Below are 16,304 nucleotides of genomic sequence, written 5' to 3' on the forward strand. Positions count from 1 at the left end.
AATTTGCTGAACCTGACTACAGAAACAATTTTAACCGATTTCACATATATGATCGACTGGGAATTGATAATCCATAGTTTTAGCTGGCCTATTATATATTATCTAACAATTAACAGAAAAAGAAATAATGTATATTAACATGCTTATTAGCTAGTTATTAATAGTTAACAGAAGGCCATTAAAATAAATTGTGATCTGATTTGCGAATCAAGCTAAATAGATGTGTTAGTCATATTGTACCAGACAGTAAAGAGAAAGACCTGGTAAAACAGTCTCCTTTGTCACAGGTACGTGTCAGACCGCGGGCTTGGGGAGTACAGGTCACTCTGCCAGCACATGATACTGACCGGTCTGCAGCACAGCCCAGAGGCTGCTCGAGTCTACCCAGCAACACAGCTTGAGTGGACAGCCAATCAGAGAAAAGGAAAGATGGTGCTGGAGGTTCATAACTACAATGGTGAGGATGACAGTAGGTTTCAGATCTGTTCTGTTCATCTGGTTAACAAGTATCTACAATACGCGTATCAGCGGTTTTAGTTTTGAGGATGGGGAACATTTAATAGGCCTCATTTACGAAAGGACGCTAAACTTTATGGTGCACGATAATTACAATTACTGTGCATGTTAATGATTTCCGTGTTTACTATTGCAATAATATGGTGCACGCAAATTTTATTGTGCCATATGATGGTAATCAGAATGAATATGTGATGTGTATCGTAATGAATGATAATATATTTAAATGAGACACTCCGCTCTGAATAACGACACCGTATTTACTAAAGTGCGGCAATTGTCGTGCACATTAAAACGAGAAACAATAATATATATAAAATAAATATATTTATATATATACATTGTAATGTATGTGAAAATGTCTACATAAATTGTATGTTGGCCAATATACTCAAATGTACTACTTTACACATAACACATTAACTAGAACCAGCTTTCCCAGAGCAAATTACAAATGTAATATAATGGGGGAAATAGAAGAGTATTTTACTTTCAATGGAAATCTCAAACAGAATGTCTATTTGATTGGCTATTTTACTACCTCTATGAGCTGTGATTGGCTTAATGGGAATGTCACTCATACAATGCAGACTGCCCATGTTTTAAAGAAGAAATCCAAAATTACACAATAATCAGTACATCAGTGCGATTTTATAAACTAATGGGCAGGCCGCCAAATATTGCCCCACATGCCGTATGTTTTACACCCCTGCTTTGGAGTATTAAACTATGACATTCAGCTTTAACTGCTATTTAATAAACTGAAATTTGCACAAAAAGCCCTGCTAAAGCTCACAGGGAATTATGTTAAATTTCCCACAGAGGACAGGTTTACAGGACGTGTGTTATTGATTGTACTCACAAGGCACTGTCATCCCGATCCATGGAGCCTGCTCTGCAGGGTGGCAATGCCGACAAGGAAGAGAATTAAGGCTTCATCTCATCAGTCAATATTTCTCGAGTAAGCAGAACAAAAAGAAAACTATGCCATTGCACAGCTTTACTTTTATTGTATATGTATTAAAGGAGAAAGGAAAAGGGCTTTTTTATAGGCAATTCCTTATGCAGCAAAGGAAATGCATCTGCATATCCATGCAGAAGTTTACAGACATCAGCACAGTCTGCATCTTTGTTGAGTTTTTTAAACAGCATAGGTTTAGCTACAACAGTTTCATTGGCCATGTCATTTTTGTCAACAGCTATCATCTGAAGAGGATGTAGCATGGTAGCATCAAGAAATGTACTAGATTGGGGTACAAGGCAAGACAAAGACTTAAATCCAGATTCTTCTGAGAAAATCATTGTTCCATCTCTGACACTGCTCTATCTAGAATGTTTAACACAGGTCTCTTTAGTGTAAGACTGCAGTCAGATTTAGCTGTACTTGCAAGGTCTGAATGTCCTAGTGTTGAAAACAATAGAGAATCAGCTAGCTGCTTAATCATGGTTCTCTGTCTCTTTGTAGTACGCACTTTTACAGCTGCACTACAGTGCTCATTCCAGAAATCTTCATCTTGACAGATTTTTTAATACATTTACTGATGTACTTACCACCTGACCAGCAGAGCACAGATCAACAGATTGTGACCGAAGAGTAGCATTGGCTGGCTTTAAAATATCAAGAATATGGACTAGGAACTTTCCAAGAACAAAGAAGCTCTATCTCTTCAGCTGAGAAAAAGGTCTGGATGCTTCTGTACATGAGTCTATGGAAGCAATATTATCCTCTGAGACTTCTGACAGTATATCATGAATAAGATCCTGATTATCAACAAAACATTTGGCCGCTTCGAAATGGCTTGTCCAGCGAATTTCTAGCAATTTCTTTAGTGAAGGGCCATTGTACTTTTGAGTAATGTAGTGCCAATGAGAACTATAAAGATCAAAAACATCTCTTTGCACATGGTTCCCTTTGAATTGCATGCACTACTACTAAGTGCAGCTGATGGTTGTAATAATGTATGTACAGTATGTCCCTTCCTAGTTTTCTTTGCAGCAAAGCCTGCACACCTCCATTAACCCCACTCATCACTGATGCACCATCGTAGCACTGGCTGATGATGTTGTCAGCATTAAAACCTACTTCAGAGAGGTGTTGAAGTATTTGAGTTGTAATGTGTTCTGCATCCAATTGATACAATTCAAGGAAGCCAATCAGATGCTCCTCAGGTATTGAATCAGTAACAAATTTTAGTATGATGGACAGATTTTCTACATTGCACTGTCCCATCGCTTTTGAAACAGTACCCACTAGAATCAGAATGCATATATTTCTCTTTAATTTGATTTATATCCATTTTACTTTATGTCTCTATCACTTCATTTTATATATCTTTTGATGTATACTTTGCATTTTGTGTTATATTCCTTACTATCTCTGCTAATTTGGGATTTTTATGTAGAGTGTATTCAAATTGCTTTATGAAAAGCCCAGTTGTAAAACGGTCCACCTCATCTATTTTATCACTATCCCCACGAAGGGGCAGTTCATTGACTACAAGAAAACGTACTCTCTCTCCAATGCGACAAGGAAAACAAAAGCAGGTATCATTTGTTACGGAATACTCAAGCCAGTGATGCATTTTAAACCAACTTGTGTTAAAGCTTCTCTCTCGCTGACCAGTCATACCTCGGCGTGGATAAGATTTTAAAACAGGCTGGCCAGGACTATCTCTATTAAGATTGTCAGCTGTTGACTAGAACAGTGGTGCACAACTTGATCCTGGAGGGCCGGTGTCCCTGCAGGTTTTTATTCCAACTGCACCCTGAAGTACTTTATTGGACCTTATTAGAAGCTTAATTGGTCCAATTAACTAATTTAGGGTATGGTTAGAACAAAAACCAGGAAGAACACCGGCTCTCCATGACCTGAGTTGTGACCCAGTGCACTAGAAGAACAAGAAGCAATGGCAGATTTTATGTTACTTTCCTCCATTGGACTTTTATTATCAGTGCTACTAGTAGTAGTGTGAGGCACAAGTTCTTTGTTTTGTCAAACAAGAAACCAGTCCACTGTGATGCAGCAGAACTACGGTAAGGAGACTTAGAACTAAATAAAACTAATAATGTACGCAAATAATAACTACATAAAATGAATGGATGGCAAAAAAAAAAAAATAAATCTATATCCTTGGCAGTCAAACTTTGATACTTTAAACTAAATCAGTAACCTTTTTATAATCTCTCAGTTAATTTTTGTTAACTGATTACTGTACTTCCCTCTCTCTCACACACTTGCTCTTCATTTTAATGGCTTCTTAAACTGGATGTGAGCTTAAACTGAGTGGGGCATATATATATATATATATATATATATATATATATATATATATATATATATATATATATATATAATATATAATAATGTGACGTGCTTTGCTAGTACTGTATCTATATTCAAGCATATGAGTTAAATAGAAAATGTAAAAATGCATGGGGATGAAATTAGAAAATGAAATGGAAGATAATATACACATTTGTATACCCAACTTCACTCTCTTAGACATATAAAAAAATCTTAGTATGATTTTTTTTTAATCCGTTTAGGAAAGTGGATCGGGGTGGGGCAAGGGGACATTTAGGAGGGCCGGCCCTCACGTAGTTAATGCATTCTCTGTTAGTAAATAGGGCACTAAATTTAGATTTATCGCACACGTTAGGATCACTGCTTTACGTGTTAACTCCTAATTTAGTGCTCATTCGTAAATGAGGCCCAATATACCTTTTAATGATAAGTGTAGAGTAAGTTTTTGTTAGTTCTTTGAGCAGTGATGGTGGTTTGCTGTAATGCTTGTAACTGTTCATCTTTATTTAGAAGAGAAAGTCACAGTCGAAGTCAACTCCTGGACGACAGGGGAACAGTTTGCAGCATCGATCCTTAATTTCAGGTAAATACAAAACATTGGCAGACCCTTTAATAATTCAGCATAACATATAGCCAATGCACTGTAGCGTTAATAAAGTAATTCTGTGAACCTAACCTGTGGAGCACTTCCATTTGATATGCAGATCTCATGTGCAGTTTTGAAAGAGTTACATGCATTTTCATTTAAAAAAATGTTTTCTGGCACAATACTAGAATGAACAAGCTCTGAAGTCATGTACTTTTACTGGTATTAATCAACCTAAGCTGCCCCTTTTGACTTACATGTTTTGCAGCCACTTACTTAAGCCTTAAGCAGACTACTTCAGAGTAAGATTATAAACCAAGCTTTCATTTCCCGAGTACAGTAAGAATGAACATTTGAAAATGTGACAGAATTTGCTATAGCTTGAGTCAAAGCTAGACATGTAAGATCTGTAATGAGAGCAGAATTGTCCAACAAGTAGGATTTGTGGAACAGGGTCAGATTCTGCGTGAGAGATAATTTATAAAAAGATAATCTTGTGCTTTTGCGATCCTCTCAGGGGACTGACGGAGGTGCAGAAAGGCTGGTCAGTGTCCATGTTCACTGGGGAGGACTGGAAGGACCTGGCTGGCTGTGACTTTGTGATGGACCTCATTGGGGAGACTGAAGCAGACAGTCACCAGTACCCAGCCTCTCACTCAGACTATATCTTCAACCCTGTGACAAATGGGCATCCTGATAGTGATATGTAGGTATCACACAGACCAGCAACAAAACCACTGAGGGCCTGAGTGGCAGTGTGACCTGGTGGTTAGAGCTGAGGGACTTGGGGAGTGGTGGTGTGGTCTAGTGGTTAATGTTGAAAGAATGGTGGGGGGTATTGTGGCGTAGTGGTTAGAACTGAGGGACTGAAAGATTTTGTAGTCTAGTGGATGAGCTGAGGAAGTTCAACCTTATAACATCTCATTGCATCATTCAAAGTTGTCCATTATATGGATCGTGATTAAGGCTGTAAGAAAATCGCGGGTCATAAATTTGTTGCAGAAACTGCAACTTTTAACACGCAACTTTTATAGCTGTCACAACTTTTAATGTGACTACAATGTTTCTATGTTTATATGTAATTTTTTTACAAAATAATGCTGAAAAATAAACTGAAACAGGGAAACATCACTCTCAAATTGTCTTTTGCTAGTGGGGGATTGGTATGCCTTGTCATCCTCTGTAGCCAATCAGTGATCTTCTTTCCTGTTACTGTGGTTAGCAACGGGAAAGAAAACTGTGGGCCGTGATGCAAGTACTGTACGTACAGTTAAAATGTTTATTGTGGGTTTGCAAATACTGTAGTAGCTGTTCAATTTTGTGAGTGAGCTTTTACTGTTATGCAAGTACTGTATGTTATGCGTCATTATTGTTAGCTGCAACTCTTCACTTGTAATGAAACACAGCATAAAATGTTTCATTTCAAATGGTGATAAAGAGGTGATTAAGAACTTATGTTCTGGTTATCTATTTGTATGTTTTTTTTCTTGTTGTTTTTGAATAAATTAACAAAAATCCATCTTGGAGGACAGTATCCCTGCTGCCCCTAGTGTCCAGGCTCCCCTCCTCCCTCCTGTCCTGAACTCTGCAGACACAGCTGCCTGGGATTCACAAACATACTTCTCCTCTGAGTATGAAGGTCAGAATCATCACACGTAGTGTTAGTGTTCAAATAGGTCTGATCTTCAACAGAAATATGATGTTGTCATATTGGGAAACCGTTCGACTTGGTTTGGTAAAATGCAGTGTTTTTTGCCCCACCCCTTTACTTCGCTGTACATTTTCAAAGGAAACTGAGGGGTTTGTAGACATTTAACCATTTGAATGTACTGCATGACAGACTTCATTAACATTCCCTTGTGTGATATTTAATGTAAGACAACATATTTTCTTAATCATTTTTTAAAAATTGAATACATTAATGGTTTCTGCAGGGGCTATTATAAGAATTCTTTATTTAGGAAGGCCGTATGAGCTTCAGGTAGCTCGTTCAGAGGAGTCCTAGTACAGTAGCAAGTTACAGGTTTCAAAAATAAAAAGAATAAAAACACATAATGACAAGACAGTAGTACACAAAGTACACATTCAGTTTACACAGCACATACACATGGCCTGTTTAAGTACTGGAACAACAGTTTTTTTTTTTTTTTTTTAAATTACAACAAGAGATGTCAGATCTAAGTCATGCGGGTAATAGGTTCCAGTCTGTAGCAGTAGAAAAAACCTGAAGATCTTCTTCTCGCAGCACATTTTCCAGATGGTATATTTAAATATTTGTACCACAGACATCAGGTAGGCTGTTTAGTACCAGGCACAGCAGAATGAGTATTTAAATGTGCCCCCACAGCAAAAAACGAGTCCATTGTTGGGTACAAATGTAAATGGACGCTCCACTCCTCATTAATTTATAAGATGTAGTTACTTATGTGTGACTTATAATAAAGTGTACCCAACCCGATTTCACTCTGCAGTGTTTCACAAACCCCCCTCTTCTTCCTCTACAGGCTTCATCCCACAGCGTCACCCACAGGCTGGACTCGACTCCTATGTGGATGACCTTTTTGACCCTGTGCTGGACCATGGAGAGGATGTGAGTACACCTCACCTTTCACTTTGAATTCTCTTGGAGATGCACATCTCATTTTTAGGGACCGCGAGAGTTGAAATTTACAAGGTTGAAAACAAAATCACACACTGGCTCAACATTTGTATATGTACAGGGCTCATATTGAATTTTTAAATGTCCCAAAGTCTCTCTGTCTGCCCCTGGACACTCCCACTTACTGTTTGCTAACCACTGACCGATTTGAATGGGAGCCAGAGTGTCTACCCAAGCTCAACACATTTAATCTGAAAGCATTTATACATCAAAAACTGAAGCTTTTTTTTAATTTAATTTTTTTACTTAGTACAAATTATTATTTTGAAAATGACAATGACATGTTTGCTGTGTTATGTTTTTTCTTTAATTCATGTGTACATTTTCTATGATATTTAATCAGTTTTCCATTTTTCTTTCAAATGAGTGTACAGTTCTGGCTTTGCATCACCTAGAATTTTAGGATTGAGACATACTTTAAAAAAAACAAAACAAAACAAAACAAAAAAAAAACAACTTTGTGAACATAATTTAGATATTTAATTTAACATCATCTAATTAAAGAAACTACAAAATGGTACCGCAAAAGTTTACTGGAAACCATAACAGTAGTACAGTATTTCATGTTAGATGTCGAAATGTCACTGTGACAGGCAACGGCTGAGCGGTGATGTCAAGCCAGAGTGAGGAACTGAAAATACAGATCACTGCAGGTGCGGTGCATATAGTAAACAAATACAAAATAACACAGGGGGAAAGGGGGAGTCCCTATTCTAAAAATAACTGAACAGAGCTGCTTGCCCTGTTACAGTCACATTTTTCAATTTTTGTCAGATTTTCATAAGTATATAGAAAACTACAAAGCGGTATGTAATTCAGTATGTCAACGTAACATTATTCAGCAGGTTTCATTCAACTTTATGAACAAAATTGGTCGGTTCTAGAGGGTGATGCAAAGCCTTTGGCCCTAGCTGTATGTTGAAATGTGTTTGTCAATGTCTTGCTGAAAGTGCTGTGGTATTTTCTGTTCTTCAGGAGAGGGCTGTCATGCTGAGCAGGAGAATGAAGGGTGGGGGTGGAGTAGGCCCCAATCAACCAGGGATGTTTCCATTCACAGGTACTCAAAAACACACATTGCTTCTGGGTGGTTAGCATGGTAGACCACACACTGACACTTTTGTAATTTTTGTTTATGAAAATACCTCAAATAAAAAGTAGACTGGTTATTTTAAGCTATGACAGTCTGTTTACCATTCCTACTTGTAAGGAAGAATTCACAGGAATCCCATTAAACTTGACAGTGTTTTTGCATTAGGTCCTTGTAGCAATTTGGCCAGTGATTGTGAACAGGTGTAGAGGTGATGCAGTGCAGAAGAAATCACAAACAATTGTAATCCGGTAGGAAACCGGGTTTTAATTATAATCCGGGTCTGATGACCAAAAAGAAAAACGCTCCGGCAATACACAACAATGTGTAATGTGTGGAGCCAAACAAACGGGTTTAAGGTGCCAAACAATAATTGTTCTCCGCCCCACAATGCTAAAACACGGTCACCAGTCCAGGGTGTGTGTATTAGTACTCGTGGTGGGTGATAACAGGCTATTTGGTGACAGTTCGTGCAGTGCAGTTCTGACTTGTGCTGGCCCAAAAGCGACAGCTCCAGAACGTGTTTAGCCATCTGGTGATTCAATAAACAAGACAATTACTAACACTCAAAACAAACAAACACTCATGAATATTCTTAGGCAGTTCCTACTGCAACTCTCAGTCCTTCCAGGTTTATGCACACAACCCATGCAAAGGAAAAGATTAACGTTTCTCTGGCCCCTTTTATGCTACCCCTGCATGATCCCTATGTAAACGATTCCAGCTGCATCTATAGCTTGCAGCTGCTACCTCGTTTACCTTCCGGGTCAATACGTTCCAATATACAGAGTCTCACTTCCATCCAGGCTGACCGACTTCCCGACCTCGGAAACAAACTGTCAGGCCAGCCCATCTAGATACTTTTCCTTTCGCTATTTAGCACCCTCACAGGTTGAGAGGGAGATTTACAACCAGAACTCCTTGTATTTCTGTCACAGTCCTTAAACAATAGTTATGTTTTAAATGTTTTTAAAGCAATAGAAATAATATATAGTTAGCCATTAACTGATGAGCCCATCCCTTATAATAGTCCACCATCGTAAAAGCATGGAAAACTGCCATACAGCATAGTGAGAACATGGCAAAAACAAACATTTTAAAAGCCAGAAAGGTATGGTAAAACATAATATGAAACCTGACTATCCATGTGTGGCAAAGTGGTTAATAGTGTGCAGGTGCAGGTGATCAAAGAACAGACAGACAGTTATAATCCAGGGGCAAAAGTTTGTTTTATTTGGTTTCTGCCCAGTGCCTGACGGCAAAACAAACAATAAACAGTAAAGCTGGTAAGTAATACAGCAGTGTGCATTACTTACTTTATAATCCCCATGTTGGTCCTGAAATAATAGTCCTGTTTATTGTATCCCCACATTAAACACAAAACGCATACACAAGTCTGTTAGTGCCTGAATTTGTGATTGTGGTACAAATGCAGTTTACGGCGATACGAGTGCAGTGCTGTTTCGGGTTTGTTCTGGCCTCTTGGCGACAGCTCCAGAACGTGTTGGCTGTCTAATAATAACAAGCAACAATTTAGACAATACCAGTGTAACCAAAACGAGGAACAGATTACATCATTTCGACCCCTACTTATACCGTCACTTATGACCCCTTGGTAAAAGATTGCAGCTGCTCCTCCAATCCGTTGCTGCCACATCATTTCTCTTCCGGGTCGACTGAACTGCCCCTTTTCTAAATGACCGACTTCCTTTTAACCCACGAAATGAAGTGTCAGGCCGAGTAATCCAGGGTACATAGCGCCCTCACAGGTCGGGAGGGGAGATTGACCACCAAGATCATTGTCTTTCTGTCACACCATGGTAGACCGGAAATCATGCATTTCAAATCGTATACATTTACTGTCATAATATGTTGCTTAGTTTGTCTGCAGATACCTTTGTCAAGGTATCTGATAATTTTCCACATACACCAGCTTTGTATACTTTGTGGCGTGGGTTATGTCTTGATTTCTGTGTGAGCAATGGCTAATTATTAATATCTATTGTGTTTTTTTCAAGGAGCTCAGATGATGCAAGGCTATCCTATGGGTATGTATTGAATATATAAAATATAATAATTGTTTTAATGTTTTAAAATAATTCAGGTGTAGAGAAGTTTCCAGGCTACATTGTCTCCAAGCCCTCACTTTATCCCCTTCTTGTAATTTCCTCGTGATTCTGTAGGTGTGCAGGCAGCAGCCCAGATGCCCAGCTATCCCACGATGCCAATGATGGGTGGAATGATGCCAAACATGCCCATGATGCAGCACATGCCACGTAAATGTCTTCTCTTCTTGTTGTGCAGGTCCTCTTTTTGTCGTTGTTCCACTTATTATTTACACAACTCTAGACTCAAAGGACAGTTCTGACGAATGTTTCACTAGAAGTCTTTCTCGATGTCTTCAATGTTGAGTTTTGGTTCGCTTTCTTATCACAGGGTAATTTATCTGTTCACATCCATCTTGTATGTGCTGTAAACTATTCTTATTCCTCTTAATGGCACCAGGAGATTTTCGCACTTTATCCTAGGCAAATAAGAATGTGAACCAGAACTAATTTCTACTAATATCTACCGCTATATATTGAAGGATATTTGTATTGTGTTGGGGTTAAACACTACTGAAAATAATAAAATGTATATAAATGTGTAACAGTCTCAGTTTTAGTTGTTTAGAAATACCAAAAGAAACTTAAATCCAATGACAAATGCCTTGAAGAAACTGATTTTTTTTAAAAAAAAAAGACTTCTTATAAAGTATATATTCTAAAAATTATTGATTAATGTAATCAAGGGGTACTCAATCAACCCAGGACTGCTGTAACTCCTCTCTCCCTGTGTCTCAGCCATGATGATGCCTGCAGACCCTGCTCCCTCTCTCCACGTCCCCGACCCCCGGCAGGTGGCAGCACAGCAGCAGGCCTTCATCAACCAGCAGGCCCTCATCATGGTGAGTGTGGGCCACGGGGAACAGGCCACTGCCTGTTCATCACTTCCCTCTCATAATACCTTTTCCCTATTAACAACAACCTTTGGACGGACTACCGTATTCCTTTGAATTTAAGACACACTTTTTAAACCAATTTTTTCTTCTCAAAAATGGCCTACGTCTTAAATTCGAGTATAGTGATGCGTGTGTTAAAATCTCTAACAAAAGGCATGACTGACCGAATACACAAACAGGAACGTGATTGTCTGCCAGGAAGAGACAAATAAAAACATCACTTCCAGAATACACAAACAGCAACTTGACTGACTGCTGATATATGTATATATATATATATATATATATATATATAATATATTATATATATATCGTAAAGTGTCTTACGTATACTATGTATGGTTAAATATGTATAATGTCCTTGCTATATAAATGTATTATGTCGTTGAACTAATCAAGACGGTCTTTCCATATTATACATATAATAACCAGCTAGATATATACTGCTGACATATATATATATATATATATATATATATATATATATATATATATATATATATGTGTATATATATATATATATATATGTGTGTATATATATATATATATATATATATATATATATATATGGATGTGTTGAATTTGCTCCATGCTGTACCTACATAATTTCCTGCTTTGTGGAGTCACGTGTCTCGTAAAAGACAATTGGAGAACAGTTTGTTTGATATTGGAAGCAGGCATGTTTAGTAAGTCAGTGAGTATGTGTGACTCATCTGTCTATCTCTCTCTCTGTCTCTGTCTCTTTTTGTCTCTTTAGGCCCAGCAGATGACTCTCCAGGCCATGTCACTTTCTCAGCAGCAGCAGCTGAAGCAGCAACAGGAGACCAGTACAAGACCCACTCCTCCAGTTGCCCCCAAACTCAAAGCTCAAATTAGCCAGCAACCGGAGGTGATACCCATCATCCACCGAGCCCCTGAACCCGAGGCGAGACCCATCGTCCACAGAACCACAGAACCCGAGGTGAGACCCATCGTCCACAGAGCCCCAGGACCTTGGGTATGCTTCTTTCCCTTCCTCTGCTCAAGAGAGCCTGTCCTGTTGATGGCACAGTCGAGGGCCCAGTCAGTAATGGCCAGCTATTGTTTCCTAAAGAGAGTTGAGTATCTGCATTTATTTGAACAAGCTAGTACTTGGATTATTCCAACAAAACTGCCCATGTTTGTATTTGTTTATATAACAGTATTTATAAATGAGAGTCAAAAAAGATATCATGCAAAGGAAACCAATGCATGAATGACGTCTGAAATAAATAACACATTGTGCTCTAGTGTTTCTCTATTAGGTAATGATTGGGCATCAGGTTTATTTCACTCCTGAGGGATTTTTTTTTTACAATGTATTTTACTTTATTTCCAGCTAATTTTAGATTGAAAGAATATTTGAATATTTATTTAATATACAAACATGGAAAAACCAAAAGCACTAATATACAGTATGCATTAGGTGTTTCTTTCTATACAGAGCACAAACTAGAATGTGTATTTATATAAGCTATAGGGGGTTATTTTCAAAGGAATCAAAGGATTGCATTGTTTCAACCGTTTTTTCGGCAACCGTTTTCAGTATTTTCATGGCATGACTCTATCCGCTAGTTTGGTTCATTAGTTATTCTGGCCATTTCTTTTGGTGGAGTATGTAATGATCTAAGAATCTGTGTCTATTTTCTAAAGACGAGGGTGGTAGATAATGTAAACTCCCACCAGTTAGCTTTCCACCTGCTTCAGCATAGTCAATACGACAGTAAAAAACACTGACAGCAAGTCAGGTCTCCCTGGCATTCAATGTAGATCCTATGCTAGAAAGTCTGACTAGTTGCTTAAGCTCAAATGACACTTGGACCCTGATAAAGACTGAAATGAGACTGTAACAGGGAGAGATCTGTGCTGACTCTGCTGGCGTGTTCACGGGCTGCAGGAAGAGGGCGGCAGTCGTCCAACAACCGCCTGTGAGTCATGGCAGTGACACGGGGAGGTGGGAAAGTGGGTGTGTGGACTTTCCCCCTCTCTGAATGGCTGAGAGGCGCGTCTTGGGAGATTGTTAGCCCTATAAATTAACGCTCTGTTGTTTCCTCAGATCTGCCCTGTTAAACGCGCCGAGAGTGCGGAAGCGCTGGTCAACGACCGAGAACCAGTGTGAGAGAAAGAAACGGAGGTTCAGAGCGAGACATTGAGGGCGGGGAACCCTTGGGCAGACCCCTGATTAGTATACCAGAGCAGGCTAGTGAGCCGGCAGTGTAGGACGGTGATCCGGGTCACACGGGCAGCGGCGACCGGGATATCGCTGCAAAGTGCAGCACCTTTTCTTTGTAGTTTTTGTTACTGTTTTATTTTCCCTGTTTCTTTGTGCCTTCTGTTTTGAATTATTGTTTCGAAGCACCTGTAAGGGCGCCGGCATTGTATACCATCGCTTGGTATGCCCGTGGTTCTGTTTACCATCGTTGGTAAATCAGACCACGGACCCACAGCGCCATCTGCGGGACTAAAGAAAAAACAGCACCCTGAAATAAAACTGGGCACCTGTGCGGTGTTGCCAGATTCACCTGTCTGTCTCCTGTGTCAGTGAATTACCCACCACCCTTCCACAGAGACACTGTGACAAAGTGGTTTGCCGTGCACAGGTGTAGAGGTGATGTGATTACGAAACAGAAGACAGACACAACAAAGTTCAGGTTCCAAACAATGAGTTACTGTGGCAATGTTGCCCCGCCCCTGTGTGTATTTCGGGTGTTGTATGTTACATGTAGTGTGTTAATGTTGGTGCATAGTCATTGGTACTCGGAATATAAATGGGTCTGTGTAACACGAGTGGTTTAAAATGTATATTGTATTTAGGCACGAGGATTGCACAGTACTTCACGTGCAGGTAAAATGTAATAAGCGAGCACAGGGAATTGCACTTTATTAATTCACATGCAGTTGTACCAAGACACCAATTGAATGATTGATTTGCAATCGAGTCTCAGTACAGTTGCATAAAAGCAGCATGTTTTCACTCACTTGGGATTGTGTGTTCGGTGAGTGGAGAATGGGTGTGGAGAAGGAGAAAGTAAGAACGAAAGTAAATAAGTGATTTAAACTCACCGTGTATGTCTGTTCATCCACTCGTTTGTCTGTCTGTGTAGTGTTAATCCATTTTGTTTGTCTGTTTATTTTGGCCTCATGTTGTGTCCTGTGTTTTGTTCCTCTTTCAACCTTTTATTTTCCGTCTGTTTCATTATTAAATGCTGAGCGAAAACAATCACTGAGCTTCACCAAACTTCACCTCTCTGTTGTTTCTGTGTTGGTTCCTGGTTCTGGTGTGACATCACCCACTACAGCTGTCTTTGTGACAGTTACAGTCCCAAAAGAATAAACACAGTTCGAAAGTATAAACACAATAGAACACACGCAAAGACACACAGACAATCACATATCCAGAGTGAGTGCTAAAGTGCTAGTTGTGAAATACAGTTTATTCGTGCACAGTGGTGAAGTGTTGTCCGGGTTTGGTGCAACAGCTCCGGATCGTGTTAGCCATCTAACAAGAACAAACAAATATAATTAGACATGACAAACAAACAGTTCTCCTTTTTTGGTTTGACCTTAACCATAACAAAAGGAACAGATCACCTAGCCACGTCCCCTTTTGTACCGTCAGTCATGCCTCCTTGGTTAGCGAGTGCAACTGTTTCTCCTCCAATCCACGGTTGCCACATCGCTTCCTTTCTGGGGCAATGACTTGGTGTATTGTAGCTCCACCTCCTGTCTAGATGGCCGACTTCCACCTTTCCCTTGGAATGAATTGTCAGACCATCCAGTCCGGTGCTCTCTGTTCTCTTTACACAGCGCCCTCACAGGTCGGGAGGGAGATTTATAACCATGATTCATTCTTTCTGTGTCACAATATTGACATCAGGTTTTAGTGCAACATGTCAAAGCAGGTATCCAGAAGTGGATCATGTGCGTAATCCATGTGTATTATTCCCTGTCTAACATGGAATTTGCTTTCCTTTGTTATCTTGTCTGATAACCAATTTTTTAAATTTCGTGCTTTCCCCGTTTAATATAGGACACAGGCTTTTTTTTGATGTACACAAAACATGATGATATATATATATATATATATATATATATATATATATATATATATATATATATATATATATATATATATATATTATATATATTTATATATATATATATATATATTATATATATATACTTAGCGTAATGGCTTTGCATTTTCGCTTGTGTGTATATATAGCATTTGCTGACACGAACTGGAAGTATTATTTTGGCTGATAAAACCGCTTCAATGCTCATTGACATTATTATTATTTATTTAGAACTGCAGAAAATTCTACATGAAATGTGATCCACCGGCAGATGAAAAGGAGGATCACATTAGAAAATAGGCAGATATTTTATCGGATTAACAGGTAGAAAACTTCTGCGGATTTTGCCATTTTCACTGAAAATGAAACCCCTTTCGAAAATCGAGCCCATAATATCTCTCTGTCTATTGAAATTGTTATGTGAGGAAACACTAACTCTCTTCTGATGGGTTGTTTTCAGGTGTATGCTGAAGAGGAGAATCAGGATTCTGAGCAACTGGAGACGTTCAGGAAAAAGATGGAGTTTTTCCAAAAATTTGGTAAGGGTGTGCTTACCATTTTCTAATCTATTGTTGAAAAAATCCAAACATTCACTGCCAAAAAACAACAACAAAAAAAACCAATCTGTGCAGCGTTCAAAAATTAAATTGCCCTACATGCCCGAGTTGGGCAACTGCAAAAGCAAGCGATTACTTTTACAGATTTAAACTTCCATATTTGCTCCCACATCACTTTCTCTTTTTTTACCTTTCCCTTCTAGCCAGCGTTGCCAGATCTGAAATTTGGAAATATCGTATTGGACCTTGAAAATTATTTAGAAATAATCGTACTTTCATAAAAATGATCTTACACTGTAAAACTTTAAGAATATATGTTATTTTTCCATCCTTAATATGTGACATTGTGTTACCTGATGTATCACAAGCACTGAACTGAACAAAAGAAAAGCACTGCACAACTACTTGACACTTCCCACTGATCACAAGACATTTTATTCTCTTTGTTCCCTTTCAATTTGATTGACTACCATTACCGAATGGGAAGAGCCTCTCTGACC

The 16,304-nt window shown here is 38.8% G+C and overlaps 1 protein-coding gene across 1 annotated transcript in view; it reads left to right on the plus strand.

The window, feature by feature from the left end:
- The window catches only part of LOC121296237 (unconventional myosin-XV-like), a 97,728-nt gene that overhangs the window by 48,068 nt on the left and 33,356 nt on the right, over nucleotides 1-16,304 (plus strand). The window contains exons 30-40 of the mRNA XM_041221581.1: nucleotides 288-457; nucleotides 4,331-4,403; nucleotides 4,924-5,112; nucleotides 5,939-6,045; nucleotides 6,911-6,996; nucleotides 8,041-8,122; nucleotides 10,171-10,200; nucleotides 10,336-10,428; nucleotides 10,996-11,099; nucleotides 11,911-12,114; nucleotides 15,708-15,786. Coding sequence (XP_041077515.1) covers nucleotides 288-457; nucleotides 4,331-4,403; nucleotides 4,924-5,112; nucleotides 5,939-6,045; nucleotides 6,911-6,996; nucleotides 8,041-8,122; nucleotides 10,171-10,200; nucleotides 10,336-10,428; nucleotides 10,996-11,099; nucleotides 11,911-12,114; nucleotides 15,708-15,786 — 1,217 coding nt within the window. The remainder of the gene's footprint in view (nucleotides 1-287; nucleotides 458-4,330; nucleotides 4,404-4,923; nucleotides 5,113-5,938; nucleotides 6,046-6,910; nucleotides 6,997-8,040; nucleotides 8,123-10,170; nucleotides 10,201-10,335; nucleotides 10,429-10,995; nucleotides 11,100-11,910; nucleotides 12,115-15,707; nucleotides 15,787-16,304) is intronic.

The sequence above is a fragment of the Polyodon spathula genome, chromosome 21 (assembly GCF_017654505.1).
Source record: "Polyodon spathula isolate WHYD16114869_AA chromosome 21, ASM1765450v1, whole genome shotgun sequence".
Lineage (NCBI taxonomy): Eukaryota > Metazoa > Chordata > Actinopteri > Acipenseriformes > Polyodontidae > Polyodon > Polyodon spathula.